Source organism: Hypomesus nipponensis, chromosome 25 (genome assembly GCF_054491055.1).
Source record: "Hypomesus nipponensis isolate SF chromosome 25, ASM5449105v1, whole genome shotgun sequence".
Classification (NCBI taxonomy): domain Eukaryota; kingdom Metazoa; phylum Chordata; class Actinopteri; order Osmeriformes; family Osmeridae; genus Hypomesus; species Hypomesus nipponensis.
The window spans coordinates 7,894,486-7,909,315 of record NC_140385.1 but is presented as its reverse complement, the minus strand read 5'-3'; the positions used below and the strand labels follow the sequence as shown (position 1 = coordinate 7,909,315).

The 14,830-nt window shown below is 49.1% G+C and overlaps 2 protein-coding genes across 2 annotated transcripts; one reads left to right on the top strand and one right to left on the bottom strand.

The window, feature by feature from the left end:
- Positions 1 to 636: 636 nt before the first annotated feature.
- LOC146222155 (uncharacterized) lies at positions 637 to 8,595 on the bottom strand. The gene is made up of 8 exons (XM_084691654.1): positions 8,457 to 8,595; positions 4,112 to 7,684; positions 2,930 to 3,769; positions 2,708 to 2,763; positions 2,567 to 2,628; positions 1,929 to 2,243; positions 1,586 to 1,664; positions 637 to 1,252 (listed from the first exon to the last, which is right to left on the bottom strand). Exons 2-7 carry the CDS (start codon positions 7,469 to 7,471, stop codon positions 1,594 to 1,596), a joined length of 4,704 nt encoding a protein of 1,567 aa, XP_084547780.1. The 5' UTR covers positions 7,472 to 7,684; positions 8,457 to 8,595; the 3' UTR covers positions 637 to 1,252; positions 1,586 to 1,593.
- Positions 8,596 to 9,654: 1,059 nt separating this feature from the next.
- Positions 9,655 to 13,217, top strand: zfta (zinc finger translocation associated). The gene is made up of 5 exons (XM_084691660.1): positions 9,655 to 9,802; positions 10,328 to 10,849; positions 11,112 to 11,441; positions 11,971 to 12,456; positions 12,597 to 13,217. The coding sequence occupies exons 1-5, from the start codon at positions 9,664 to 9,666 to the stop codon at positions 13,097 to 13,099; spliced, it is 1,980 nt and encodes a 659-aa protein (XP_084547786.1). The 5' UTR covers positions 9,655 to 9,663; the 3' UTR covers positions 13,100 to 13,217.
- The last annotated feature ends 1,613 nt before the right edge of the window (positions 13,218 to 14,830 follow it).

Genomic DNA, 14,830 nt, shown 5'->3' with positions numbered 1-14,830 from the left:
GATCATTTACAGTTAACAATGGCTACACATGATATGGTTTAAATAACATACATTCTGTTGAAAATGCATTTCTTAGCCCCTACAGGCACAGTTCAGTTTTGTGCTGAATAGGACAGGGTCTTTTTCATGGGGGGGTTACAAAAACAAACTAGGAATGTGTTCCGTTCAGCCGTCGCTCAGCCTGTAAGGACTCGCTCCTATACAGGCAGAGGCCTTTGGATCTGGTATTTTGACAGAAAATATTCAGATCTGTAGCATCTGATTGCTTAATAAGGTATAGGGAAAAAAAAACTGACCTTTACAAACCGTAAAACAGTTCCACAGACTGACATTTGAAGCGATTGTGTACACAGAAAATATGGGAAATATAAAACCGTAAGAAGGAACAATATCATAGCTTGATAGGCTTATTGTCTTAGCCAATCAAATAATATGTGAAAGGGTATTGGCATTTTTAACATAACTTAATATTTGGTGTAATATTTACAGTGCAGACATACAGTACAGTTTTCTAATCATTCCAATATAATCACAATTACAAAAATAATAGAATGTGTCAATGAGGGTTCTTGTAACCCTACCCCTTAATAATCATTACAGTATAAAGTTAAGAGTATACAAAAAGTTTGTTGAAGATTCAGTGTTGTGGGAACAGTGTGGCACATTATTGGCCAAAAAAAGATTGTTATTATTCACATAAAATACCCTCATGCAAGAACCCCATTGTTCGGGGCTAAAAGGAAGGTCTTGGACCTGACAAGCAATTCTTGCAGTAAAAACTTTGTACAAAGTCAAATATATCTAGTCAGAAATGTTAAATACACATGTTCAATAAAATGAAACTATATTAAGTATTTAGTAAGGAAGAAACAATTGAAGATCTGTTGTAGTATACCAGTCCATTTCTAAGACAAAACCCAGCAATAACAAGATGCAACTGCTAAGCACAGAAGGCAGATTTCCAGGTCAGCTATTTGCCCTTAGGTGTGATCCTGAAAGAGTACAGGAGGTGTACACCAGAATATATTGTTTGTGTACTTATTGTGTGTGTTTGTGCGAGCATGTGTTTATCAGTCAAAGAATGAGGTAAAACTTGTCTCTTGTGGTTCTGCGTTCCCAACAGTTTCAAGCTGACCCCTTGGGGGTGAACAATAAAAATTAAAAAACAAAAGCATTCATGTTTTCTGTTCCTCTTTCTCGTCTCGTCTCCTTGGTTGGTGAATGCTGTCGGACTGTCCTTTAGTCATTTGTGCTGTCAAAGCAGATCATTAACTGATTAGTTGTGTAAGTAACAGATAATTATTACTGACACACCATATCACATTGCATTCTGCCTATAGCATTCTGCCTTCCAGATAGGTGTGATACTGTTCTCATGAATAGTTTCCGTTTGTAAATACAAAGTTGGATGAGAAAAGACAAGGAACTGGGTAAATGGTTGCCCTCAAATGTCAGAAGTCTCACCAGGGGCGTAGCCACGTGGTGGCCAGGGGGGGTCACGGCCACCCCAGAAATAATGTCCTGGCCCCACCCCTGATGTCCTGGCCCTGCCCCTGATGTCCCGGCCCCGCCCCCTGAGTCTCACCTTTGCTCTCATTGCCTCCTGGTTGCTTTGGTGTCTGGGTCCATTACTTCAGTTTCTACTGGCAGGTTTGTACTGTCTCCTGAAACCACATCCACCAATGATATCACAGTCCATCATTTACCACCAACTTTACAAGAACATGGCGTATACAAAACAAATGAAGAAAGAAATGTGCACCATTGCAAAAAGATAGAAACATATTACCAATAATATTATGATAGTGTACTATATAGTATACTGATAGAATAGTAATCAATACTGTCGATTTATTCAATCTATAGTAGTTAAAGTACTAATATAACAACCACGGCCTCCAAGCCTCTGGTTCCTCCAGCCACGTTACCTTCCAGGGGGGCACCGTGCTGCTGCAGCTGGCTGGTGAAGAAGCGCTCCCTGCGGGACACCTGCTCGTCCCAGGCCTCCAGGATGCCCCTCCGCTCCGGGACCCCCAGGCCCAGCGTCTCTGGGTGGGCCTCTTCGATGTGGGCTGTGACCCCCTCCACGGTGTGGGAGTACTGGAGGTCTCCGCACACCATGCACACCAGCAGCTGGTTGAGGGGATCGTGGTCCATGAGGTAGCGGTGCCTCCACACGCCCTCGGAGATCTCACAGTCGTCCATGTTGTCTTCGTCGTCAGGAAAGAGGACGTCTGCTTCATCTGAAGTGAACCATTTGGTCGCATGCATTTATGAGTAATGATTCATTACCAGTGAAAAGACCATTAGTACCACTGCTACCATTATTAGGCCATGGCTACATTTGCTACATTTACATTTACATGTAGTCATTTAGCAGACGCTGACGTAAGTACAGGGACATTCCCTGGAGGCAAGTAGGGTGAAGTGCCTTGCCCAAGGACACAACGCCATTTGGCACAGCCGGGAATCGAACCTTCAGATTACTAGCCCGATTCCCTAACCGCTCAGCCACCTGACTCCCCACTAAATGTAGAGTCTGTGTAGTTTACTGATGGGTCGATACCTTCTATGGGGGCTGTGTGGTCCAAGTTGGTAAAGTAGTCCAAGTCTGTTTCAGTGGAGGTACTGTAGAAAAAGAGACACATATCAGTAACAATGACAAGACAATTAAACAGTAAAATAACAGACAAACGCAAGTTCCCACCTCAGAATGAAGTCACTCTCTTCTGAAGTATTGATCCACTGGCTGGAATATTGTTCCTTGGGTTGAAGGAGAAACATAAAAACACTTTCATAGAATTCTTCCAACCACGGCGTAATTTCACTGCAGCTGCGGTTGTAACAACAGCAATGTAATACTGTGATGATGGCCGCGTCAGCACATATGCAGCCAGACTGCCTGAGTAGCATGAAGCAGAGGTCTAACCTGTGTCTCCAGCTGGTCCTGAGCGGGGAGAAGAGGCTTCCAGTTAGTGGAGGCCCTCTTCTGGGATAGATCCCTGTCCCTCATGGCCTTCCGGGCTCTCTGCTCCTTCTTCTTCACCCTCCAGTACTCCCTCTTCCTCCTCAGTGTCTCTTCCTCCGACTCTCCAGGTATCGGCTTGGGGGGACCCATGGTGGTAATGGGGAGCCACGACATGGCGGGAGAGTGCGTTTTCCCACTTTGGGGATTTAGCGCACAGGGGGACTTGACCGGACCGGGTGTGGATGTAACAGCGAGTTTGAAAGAGGGGCGTGGCTCAATGGGCGGCAGCTTGATGCTGGCGAGAGGGTTGGCGGGAGGGGTGAGGGTTGGGATATCGGGGTTGGCGACGTCCTGCACTTGCAGGCTCCATTTTCGGACGTGCGGCGACTCGGGGTTGGAACCCGGAGCTGCTTCCTGTTTGTTCTCCACCAGTATTAACATGCCGTCTTTTCTCTCACGCAATGGAGAGACAGCGACCCTGGCGCCTACAGGAAGTGAAACAGGGCTCAAACTAGGAGATGCCTGTAAGGTTCCTATTTTTACATGAACCTGTGGAGGTGGACTTGACACAATGGGAGGTTTGACTTGCAGTGTATCAGGTGGCTGTCCAGCGTTGGCCACTGTGGGGCTGACTACCAGGAGAGTAGGGATGTTGGTGACAGCGGTGAGGCTGGCGTGAGCTCCAGAAACAGGGGACGATATGGGCTGCAAGATGGGGGAGGCATTGGCTCTGAGAGTTAGTGGGGCTTGAAGGACTCTCTGTACTGGCTTTGAATTCTTGATAATGAGGGCATTAGGAGTCTGAAAGAAAATAATGCAGACATAAATTTATCGCTTATTGTAATTTTCATATGTTTATTATCAAGAGGCATCTTTCTGGAACATACTGTACTGTATGTGTGTTTGTGTTTCTCAAACAGTTTCTCCTACCCTCTGTTTGTGTTACTTAAGTGTCAAATGCCAGGAACAGGTTCATGGTACTGTTCAATTCAGGTTACAGGGTTACAAAACACCAGCCATAGCACACAACTCTGCAGTTAATGTATTACTCTCTATGCTTGCTAAAATGAAACATAGGCAATTATCAAAAGACACAAATGCACCTATGGATACACAGTCAATGTGCTATCTGAAAAAGCCCACCTGTGCTGCCTTCAGGGCCAGTCGTCTGCTGTAGTCTCCCTGCTTGAAACCTTCTCTCTGCCGGGCCTTGGACCTGGCCCTCTGCTGCCTCTTCATCAGCCTCCAGTACTCTCTCTTCTTCTGAAGGCTCGAGCTCTGCTCGGGCACAGACAATGGTGACTGCTGTTTACCGCCATGCTCTTGTTTACTTGTGTGTTGTTGTTGTTGTGGTTGTTGGAGTAGAGGAGGGTGGTGCAGCTTGGGGGGTTCCGAGGGCCCGGGGGAGCAGCAGTTGTGCTGGCCGGCTTTTTTGTCCCGTAGTCTCTGGGCCCTTCGAGGGAAGGGTGGCTGTGGGTCGCCGGAGGTACATGACGTGGCGTGAGGGGGTGCCTCACGCAAAGGGAGAGTGTGGGGCGGGATGCAGAGGGAAGGAGTCTCTGTGCAGGAGGGGTTGAGAGGAGGGGGATCTCTGGACGAGGGGGAGACCTTCACATCGAGGTTTGGTGGACTGGTGTTTGCCTGGCAGGACGGAGGGGTTACAGGGTTCGCCTGCCAACATTTGTCGCCAAGGGCAAGATCACCAGCTATGGATCCCTTCTCCTCCTCCTCCTCCTCCTCCTCCTCATCTCCCAGGGACAGCAGAGGTATACGTGGCTTCATCTCCAGCTCGGAACCGTCTTCTGTTATGTAAGTCTGTGGTTCCGTTTTACAAGGAAGTGGCTTGTTAAGTTCATCCGTCTGTTGACTTTTAGACTCGGTCACATTGCTGAGGGATTCTTCCAGGAGCTTCTTCATGGATGCCACAGCTAGGAGGGTTGTAGCTTGGCTGTCGGCACTTAAGGCTGGGTCAGACTCTGGCTGAGCCTCCTGAGTTGGCAGAAGAGATGAAGGCGGAGGTTTGACATCTACAGAAGCAGTTTGCTCAGATTTAAGAATTGGATCATTTACGGAGATTATTTCTTGCTTTATCGCCGTTTTCTTTGTGGGGGTAGATGAACTGGTATTGGCAGGAGACTGTATATTTAATTTGGTATTGGTCACCGAAATACGTCTCACAGGCTTGGGCCTTTGGTTGCGTCTCCTCTGCAACGTTATGCTAGCCCTCCCGTGTCCCAGCCCCTGCTTTACCCTGGCGGCGCGAGCGGCCCGCTGCTCTCGTTTCTTCACCCTCCAGTACTCTCGCTTCTTTGCCATCCTCTCTTCCTCACTCAGCTCTGGCCCCGGATTAGGCGGCGCTGCTATCGGTCTGGAGCTCGTGACTGCCATCTGCATGACGCAGCTAGCCGGCTTGGCCCCCATCAGAGACACGGTGGGAAAAGCGTTCAGTACATTTTGTGGGTGGCTGAGCGTGATCTGAGTAGTTGGTTGAACGACGAAGGTGTGCGAGCCGGCGGGGTTCTTCACGGGGGTTTGGAGGTCCGTCCTCGGTCTGATTGAGAGAAGCCTGGGAGGCTTGGTGACCGACAGGCCAAGGGGAGGACAGGAGACTTTCACCTGAGCAGGGCGGAGCGGAGGGGGCGGTGGGTGGGCCCGCATCGGACTTCCCAACGGCACATTTCTTGAAGCATTCTGGCTTTCCCCTCCCTCTGGTTTCTCCGATGTTTTAAGAGTCATGTGTGGAATCGTCACGGTGCCGTCCTCTTTGATGAAGCCTCCGATCGTCTCTGAGGCGCTGGCATGGCTGCTTCCTATTGGCTGCGACAAAGAGTAGCAGCCGGCGGCTCGAGCCTTCCTCATGTCCTGCAGGATGCTCTGGTAGCGTTTCACTCTCCTCATGAGCGCGTCTTTCTCCTTCATCTTGGCTTTCACCTCCACCGTCAGCTTCGCTCTCTGCTCGCGCTTTTTGACGCGCCAGTATTCACGTCTCCTGGCCGCCTTCTGCTCGGGGGTCTCAAACGGGTCCTCCCTGGGGGGCCTGCTGGGGATGAAGGCTGTGGAGAGGGACGGGGACCTCGCCCTTATGTTCCTCTGACCAAGAAAAGTCCTTTGGATTTCGATGAACCTCTGTCTCGGCGTCCGAGAACGGACCATCCCTCGGTTGACATGGGAGAACGTCACGTGCCCACCGAGTCTCCTGCTGGGATCTCCACCTGCTCTATTGTGGCCGGTAGTAGCAGTGGCGGCTGTGTGCGCGGTTGTCTGCACTTCCGGGGGGTTTTCTACTTTAACTTGAACTGACTGTCGGTTCACGTTGTTGGTTGTTGTGGTTATCTTAGCCAAGCCGGAGGGTAAATCACTAGCCTCTTTTTTAATCGTGACACTAGCATGTCGGGGCACCGCGTTGGACGCAGCCACCGCTTTGGCGTTCTTCAGCAAGCGTCCAGCTGTCGTGAGGGGAGTCCTGGCTCTGCCAACACACTGCCATTGGCCTTCTCTGTTCAAAACCGTCGAGGGACGTTCGAGAACCACCTTCACGAACTGTCTTGCTTTTTGCGGCGCCACGTTTGGTGTCTTCTCCCTGGCCGTGGCTACTTTAGCTGCCTGCTTGGCCCTCTGCTCTCTTTTCTTGATACGCCACTGCTCTCTCCGCTTGGCGGCTCTCTCCTCCTCCGTCTTCTCACTCGTGCCTTTGTCCCTGAAGGCAGCACCCAAGATGGTCTTTTTGCCTGCCAGCTGTGTTGCGTTTGCCCCCCGTTCCACTGGTCTGTTCATGAGGACGGAGGCAAAATGAGAGGTTCCCATGTTCGTTCCTGTTGTAACGTTGGCCTTTAACAGTCTGGGCTGAATGTGCACCGTAGCTGGAGTGTTGTTCAACACATTTGGCCCTGATGCACCCCGGGTTGCCAGATCCTGTTGGGTTGACCCCCCAGGAGAGCTGCCGTTGAGGATTCTGGTTCCACCCTGCAGCTGGCGAGGTCCAGAGACAGAGGGGAGGGTGGTGACTCTGACCTGAGGCACTGAGGAGGCATGGTTGGGGAGAGCTCCATTGGATTTGGCTGACATGACGGGCCTGTTGACAGCAGCTCCTGGCGGTTGGTTGTCCGGGCCCGGGTTTGATGCTGGGAACTGAGGCAACACTTTGTTTAGTTTTATCCTCTGAAACCACCTCTCCTTTTGGTTTTGACATGCTGTGTCCGTATGCTCTGCTTCCCCCTTCCCCCGGACTGGAAGGCCAGATGCATTGGCTACCTCTGTTTGGTAGGAGCCATCACTGTTCAACAAGGGGGGTCCAGCGACTGCTCTGGTGTGGGACGCATTGGAATTCAACGCATTGCTGATTGGTTTCCCTCTCCTCTCCGATAGCTTGGCTCTCTGCTCTCGCTTCTTGGTCCTCCAGTATTCTCTCTTCTGGGCCAGGGTGGCATCGTCAAACTCTGCGGCCGGCCGATAGCGCTGAGAGCGTGGGCTTCCAGCTCCTCCCCTTTCGTTACTGGATGGCATGTTGGCTTCTTGGGCTTTCTGTCTTGGTTTTTCACCATGGATTCACAGGCATGTCTTCATGCATCCCTCTGTTCTTAGTCCAACGTAATCCTGGACTCGATATCGTTAACAACCTCAGGCATCTCAGCAGCATCCTCTGTGATGTTGGGGGTCAGTTGCTCTCCAGGATAAACGCCTCCCACATCTTTACTTTAACCCAGGTAGAGTAAAGGCCTAAAGGTGAAAGAAAATACGATGTAATTTAAGTTTTGCCATAAAAAAAACGTTTGACTTAATAAAGTTTGAGAAACAGGATTAGTCTGCTGGATGGGTATTTAATTTGGATTGCTTTAAAAACTATAAATTTATTTACAATAGTGGCATTTATTGTAAGATACTATTAGTAAAGATATACAGTATCCAATGATAATTTTCACATAATTAACATGGCTAATAACAAAAAGCATAGCAGGACAAGATATGCACATTTACAGGTCTTGCATTAAAACAATCTAAAGGTGGAGTTACTTTCTCGGAAATAACCATGCATGTAATTTGGATAAATAAAACTATGGTTTGAAGAAAACATGAATCCGTTCTTAACTGTATAACGCCGCGTGCACAACAACCAGGAAGCAATGACTGCACTGTCCCTTTAAACCCTGTCCCTCTGTCTATCACCAATTATATCTGTCGCGAGCCATTTTTATTCTTTATTTTCTACCATATAATAACGCACGAGTCGCAGTGGGAGCAGGCAAGCAAGATAATAACGACGATTTCTTAACAATTTACGCTAAAAATGACATAGTCAAGGCGTTTATGGGTCGGTAAGCACTGTCTCTTCCAGCGCACAATGGACAGACCTTCCTATTTTTCTGTCCACACGGACTGGCGGCTGTCTGCGTTTGTTCCTTGTTTAAATGAATCGACATATGCCTAATCAAGCGCGTTTAAAGCAGGGTGGATGGAAACGTGTGTAAAAAAAAACATGCATATGCGTTACCTGGTAGTTACACCTAACTTTCCGGGACAGTTTGTTTAACGTTTGGACAGATATTATGTCAGGACACTGCAGCTACTTTCCGCGAGCCAGCCTTTCTCCCTTTAGCTGCCTTGACAACGGTGAAAAGTACCAGGATGTGGGACCTTGATGCTAGTGTGTAAACTGCGTCGCGTGGACAGATACAATCCTCTTAAAGCAGTATACCTTTGCCGAGTAATCTATTTGTTGTTTATGTTACCAATAATAATAATAATAATAATAATTTCAAAATATATCATATGAAATTAATTATAAATAATTACTATGCTTTTTTTTTTTTTTACATTGTAATGATAGAATATGAAAATAATACGAGCTCGATAAAACTGCGTTTGAGACAGAAGGGACGTATAGCCAATAGCCTATTTTATGTTTGGCCTAGATCACAAATGAGGACAAATCTACTAGTTCCTTGTTGGTAATATGATATAAACCTAAAAACTGACCATGAGTTCTTGATATTTCCAAAGACAAGGTTTCGAGAAACTACATTGATTAAACCAAGCAATGTGCATTTTTACAAAAATGTTACAGAAATTCTGAGGGCATTTAATGTTTTATCAGTAATGCAACGAGCATGAATACCCCAACCCTCATACCATGAAGACGAGAGAACGTGTAGTTTTAATCGTTATGCATTCAATTACACAATCGGTTCCCTGTTTTTTAAAATCCTTCCTGTACTATTTTGACCACTAGCTTTAGCAGGATCTAGTTGTAGCCTACTGCATCTGGCCCCCGGGTGCGTTGTGTCGCTGCGTGAATGCCGATACTGTCTCTTTAAATTTACCCAGGAGCCCCTTAAGGAGCCCCAGGGGCCCCTAGCACGGCTCCCCACCCTGAAGACAAGCAGAGCCTTAAAATACATACTGGAGGCCGCAACGGCTTACCACAAACAAGAGAGACTCAAACCCGCAAATTCGAAGCAAGACAGAAGAACGACTGAATAAGGTGCCGACATGAAAAGTTAACTTGGCTTCAGAGCAGTGCGCGTGGGGGGGGACGAAGGGGCACATTAAAAGACAACACGGGCACCCAAAGCGATGGGTACGTTCATGCTCTAGTTGCTTGCGAAACGCGTGCCGAATGATACTTCTAAAATACCCTGCCTCACTGCTGTTTAAAGGCGAATTGAAGGCATTGCTAAATACGAAAACGTTGCAGAGTAATGGAAGAGAAGGAGACGGGAGAGAGCGAGCCCGTGGACCTCCAGTGTGCTGAACAGACAGATTCACTGGTCTCATTAATAATAAGCGGAGAGGAGGAAGCGACGCAAGACCTGAGTGACTTGGGACACTGTTCAGGAGGTAAAGATGTGTCATGTTTTGTTTGCACAACCTGCGACTCGACCCGGCGATCATCCGCCAGTCTTTTGTCATAGTTAATCCGTGTGACGGACAATGCTATATAGCAGCATGGCCCCTTGTCTCAGTGGCTCCTCTATAAACAAAGGCAAAATACCATGCTGGCTGCTTGCTGTGATGCACAGTCGCCACCCAGCGGAAAACAGCGGTGGCCCAACTAGCAAATGGAGTCGCCGCCCCCTTTTTCATGACAGGGGGTGGGTGCTTTGCGGAAATAAAATACCCGGAGATTAATGTCCATGTTGCTGACATGGTTATCGTGTTTATACAGGCATTAATTTCTCGCTGAGTAAATATATTTTACAGCCATGTAAATAACCTTGACTGATTCAGGGTCCTCAGGATGAAAGGTTGCTCTCAAAAGCAGTATTTGAAGTCAAATCTTTGCTTACATATTCGTGATATATTTCAGGTGGAAAAGATGCTGTGACTCTCAACATCTTTCTCCTCTCCCTCCCGTCCCTTTAGATGAGGACACACTGACCAATGGCCATGTGGAGGAGGACGGCGAAGGAGAGACGGTCACGGCCCTCTGCTCCCCCGGCACCACATACTGGAGCGTTAGCGAGAGCTCAGACTCCCCCTTCCTCCTGTCACCTGTCCCAGGCCCCTCCCAGCGCAGGCCCAGGGTCAAGCAGGCCTCCCGGCCGGGCCTGAGCCGCATCCCGGGCCGCGACCATCGCCGCTACTACCACGAGTACTGGCGCAGCGAGTACCTGATGGACTTCGACCCGCGGCGTCACGGGATGATCTGCATGGTGTGCGGCAGCTCGCTGGCCACCCTCAAGCTGAGCACCATCAAGAGGCACATCAGGCAGAAGCACCCGGACTCGCTGCTGTGGAGCGCGGCTGACAAGGAGGTGATCCGGTCGGGCTGGGAGAGCCACCTGAGTCTGGAGGGGGGCCAGAGGACGCTCTGCGCCTCCGGGGGGGCCTCGGACGCTCTGGGGCCACTGCATGAGACACTGGACTGTGCTCGGAACTCCACTGGTGGGTAACGAGAGTAGACTCAGGCAGGCCCAGGTGGCTGCTGGGAGAAGTTTCCCTGGCCTGGAGTGTTAGGATCTTGCACACTTGGTGGCAGTAGGAGCTAGTCTTGCGCCAGTTCCAGAGTTGTGTCCTGTCACCGCCTTTCATAAAACCCATAAACCACAAATCATGTTATTTAACACGCTATAACATAATGTCTTTCAATCTGTAACGTTCAACGATCAATAACATTTCAATCCCCTCTTTATATACCTCCTCCTAGGAAAGCCTGAGGGAGTGACCCCCAAAATTCAGCCGCGCTCCCCCACCCCCTCTCCTCCCCCCCCATCAGTCTCTGCGGACCCCCAGGGACCCTCGGCCCAGACCCTGGAGCGCTACCTGAACGACTCACTCCACGCCTGGTTCCGCCAGGAGTTCCTGATGGAGTACCAGGCGGAGGCGGGCCGGCTGGTGTGCATGGTGTGCGGCCGCCCGCTGCCCTCCCTCCACCTGGACCACATCAAGAGCCATGTGCTGGACACCCATCCCAACTCCCTGGTGTTCAGCTCTGAGGAGAAGCACTGCATCCTGCAGACCTGGGCGCTGACCCACGGTAAGGGTGTGGATCGTTTTTGTGTGTTTGTGGACATGATGGGGATGGCGATGGGGTGAGATTGTGTGTGTGAGGCTGGGTCTATGCAGTGTGTGTGCGCTTGTGCGTCCAAGCACAACACAAAAGCCTTTTTACATCTTTCCATTATTCAATCCAGTTGCGCTGTATGTGATCTGTGGCTGTTTGCCTGTCTAATCAGTCTCCTTGGAGTGTTATTTGAGTGCAGTCTCTCTCACTCTATCACTGAAACATGGCGGTGAACATGTTATATTAAAATTTATGTGTTGCAACCTGCTCATTCAAACAACGCCAAACTGCTTGTCCTTGGGTGCTGAGCAATACACCTAGTGGAATTCAACTTCTTAGTTCCCGAGATAACTGAGCCACAGTTGCTCATACACAGTCTAGGATTCCTGCCTTTATAATTAGATCCATTGAGTAAAACGTTTAATTCAATATTAACTGAGAGTTAATCCAGCGAAACCTAATTTTCCTCTCTCACGTTCCTCCACGTTCCTCCCTGAACCAGAATCTGATCCTCTAAGAGACTTCATCAAATCAGAGAACACCAAAGAGGAGAGTGAAACTGGAGGGGACTTCTTCCCTCCAGACATGGAGACTATCCAGATTGGCTCTGATGTCTACCCTGACCCAGAGGAGGGCGACGGTGGTCCAGCCCTGGACCCTGGTGCTGGGGATGGTGGAGGGGGTGGAGTTCCAGCTCCAGAGCACGGCACCCACCTTCTCCGCCAGCCCAGGAAACGTCGCCTGCGTGGGGGCTACCCCTGGCGGCTGCGCCTGGACTACTTGGTAGCGTATGGACCTCAGGGACGGGGAACCTTCTGCATGGTGTGTTCCCAGGCGCTGCCGGTGGCAAAGGTAAGCAGCTTCCGCAGGCACATCCAGGACTGCCACCCAGAGACCACCACACTGAGCCGCCAGGAGAGGGAGGCCATGGCCGAGGCCTGGACCAAAGACCCTGCTGCAGAGGACCAAGCCATGCCCATGAAAGAAGGTAGGCTAATACCCAGAGTACAGCACAGTCCGTGGAGATGTGAGGAGAGAGGGTACACGGGTATAGTCCCTTTGAGTGGAAAGTATGTGACGTGGTTTAACGTGTGTCCTTTTATTCCCCTTACCTCTCCTTGTGAACAGAAATCGCCCCCAGCGATTCTCTGTCCCTGTCTGGTGTTAGTGAAACGGGCCAGCAGACCTTAACCGGTGACGACGACAACAACAACAACAACAGAACTCCAACCAAAATGGCCACCGTGAAGAAGGAAGAAGGGGTGAGCGGTGGGAAGTGCACCACCACGCCCCCGTTCGGACGCCACGGGCACTACCCGGGCAAGGACCAGCGGAGGAACTATCAGGTGCGCTGGCGCGTCGAGTACCTGATGGACTACGACTGCAGGCGGCACGGCCTCATCTGCATGGTGTGCGGCGCCACCCTCGCCACCCTGAAAGTGAGCACCATCAAGAGGCACATCCAACAGGTGCACCCCCACTCTCTGGAGTACAGCCCCGAGGAGAAGCTGCAGGCTCAGCTCAGCTACAACCAGGCCCTGCACTTCGTCCACTCGGACGACTGCTTCTCCTCGCAGGACCACGGACACACTGCTGCGCTGGGACAGGAGGCTGGACTCATTGGTACTTAGGAACTGACCCTCTGGCGACCACGACTGTAGGAATCGACCTGAATTGAGCTGTACTGAATGAAATGGTATAACGTGTGGCTGAGACATCCTGCGTGGTGTTCATAAACCAGTCCTTAGTTTTTGTAGTTGTTGGGGGGGGGGGGGGGGGGGGGAGGGGAGGGGGGATGGTTAAGTGATTAAGTGATTAAGTGCCCACCTCAGGAAAAGGGTTGAATAATCAGAATGAATGCAGCCCAAGTCTCTATTTCTCAGGAAATTTGAAAAAAGAGGCTAGGTTGGAGCTCTTTTATGAACTGGTGTGTTGAAAGAACATTACAGCACTTTTTTGTCCCAAAAATGTACTTAACCTAGCTTTGTGGTGTGTAGATAATGGAATGAGAGAGTTTGAGGTGTCATGCTTAAGACAATGAGCACACTTAAAACAGCCATTTGTGTCCTGTTTGATTCTACCAGGGGGATAATCCTAGCCTGGCTCTGCCCTCCTACGTACTACCGCTCAATTTTCATTTATCTTCTGTACTGCGTCTGGGCTTTCGTTATATTAGTCAGATGTCTCTGGAAAACCTTTTACCGGTCCAATCAGCGAACAGAGGGAGGGGCTGAAAACAATGACGTTGATGTTGTGCGCTAGTTTGAGTTGTAGTTCCGTAATGGTGGCGGCGAAAGATGCGAGCGAAGCCATTTCGGTCCGTTGTGGCAATGCTGCTGAATATCCAGAAGTTAAAGCCGGAGCAAGAACAATCTTTGCAGAGTTTTGTTGGTGGCCATGATGTTGTGGCCCTCCTCCCTTCGGGCTGGAAAAGTTTGATTTTCCAGCTCAACAGCTAGCTCCGTTACAGTAGTGGTGAAGGAGTTGGCTAAGGTAAATGCTAGCGATTGGTTATGGCAGATCCAGAGTGGCTCTGGGCAGATCCAATAGTTTTAAACTTCAACAGAGGACCCGCCTTCAAGGAAGTCAACGCTTGTCAATGGGGTGATCCCAGACTCTGTACAAATGAAATGTACAAAAGTCTGCTGAGGACCAGGCTAGGATCATCCTTGTTTACAATGAGGAAATTAGACATCCCTCAAAATTCACCCTTTGATCAAGACATAGTTTTTTTCCTTACTCTATCAGTGTCATTATTTCCACTTTGACCTCTAACCCTGTCCACTTCAAGTCGTTTAGCAAAATGCTGCACAAAAGTACATGTAAATAATGTAGTAAATTTGAATTGTGTATCATTTTATACAAGCACTTTTATGCATCCTGGTTTTTACAAGAATGTAAAGTTTATTGTTCTTTTTTATGATGCTACAATGTCAGTTGGCATGGAATTTAAATCCCATGCATGATTGTTCATCTGGCTTTTGAGTGAGCCAAGTTCATCATATTCATGTGCAAACAGCGTTTGTAACTATTTATTCAATATTTCACATAATGTTACCATTCTAATATCTCACCTATACAATGTTTATGCAACAACAAAAAAAAGATTCAGATGACAAGGAAAACCAAGAAAACCAAATTCCTTCAGTTATGTCATGGCCACCTTGCTTGGGATAGAAGGTGATCTCTAAAATGTCACTCACCTGGAAATGCAGAACTCAGGGATTGACAGCTTTCCATCCGGGCTTGTATGTTTTCAGTCAGGATGACCTTGCCACATGTTGCTTGTTTTATTCCAATAATGTTATATCTGTCCACAGCAGTTTCAAAAGAAACTTCCACTTCTCTGCTATTGTTAAGAT

Bases quoted from the DNA above. Each gene is read 5' to 3' on its own strand.
- zfta (XM_084691660.1), top strand. From the start codon at position 9,664: ATGGAAGAGAAGGAGACGGGAGAGAGCGAGCCCGTGGACCTCCAGTGT. The intron at 10,850-11,111 runs GTGGGTAACGAG...ACCTCCTCCTAG, and splicing joins CTGTGCTCGGAACTCCACTG to GAAAGCCTGAGGGAGTGACC. The intron at 11,442-11,970 runs GTAAGGGTGTGG...TCCCTGAACCAG, and splicing joins GACCTGGGCGCTGACCCACG to AATCTGATCCTCTAAGAGAC.
- LOC146222155 (XM_084691654.1), bottom strand. From the start codon at position 7,471: ATGCCATCCAGTAACGAAAGGGGAGGAGCTGGAAGCCCACGCTCTCAG. The intron at 3,770-4,111 runs GTGGGCTTTTTC...ATTTTCTTTCAG, and splicing joins TGGCCCTGAAGGCAGCACAG to ACTCCTAATGCCCTCATTAT. The intron at 2,764-2,929 runs GTTAGACCTCTG...CTTCAACCCAAG, and splicing joins AGGACCAGCTGGAGACACAG to GAACAATATTCCAGCCAGTG.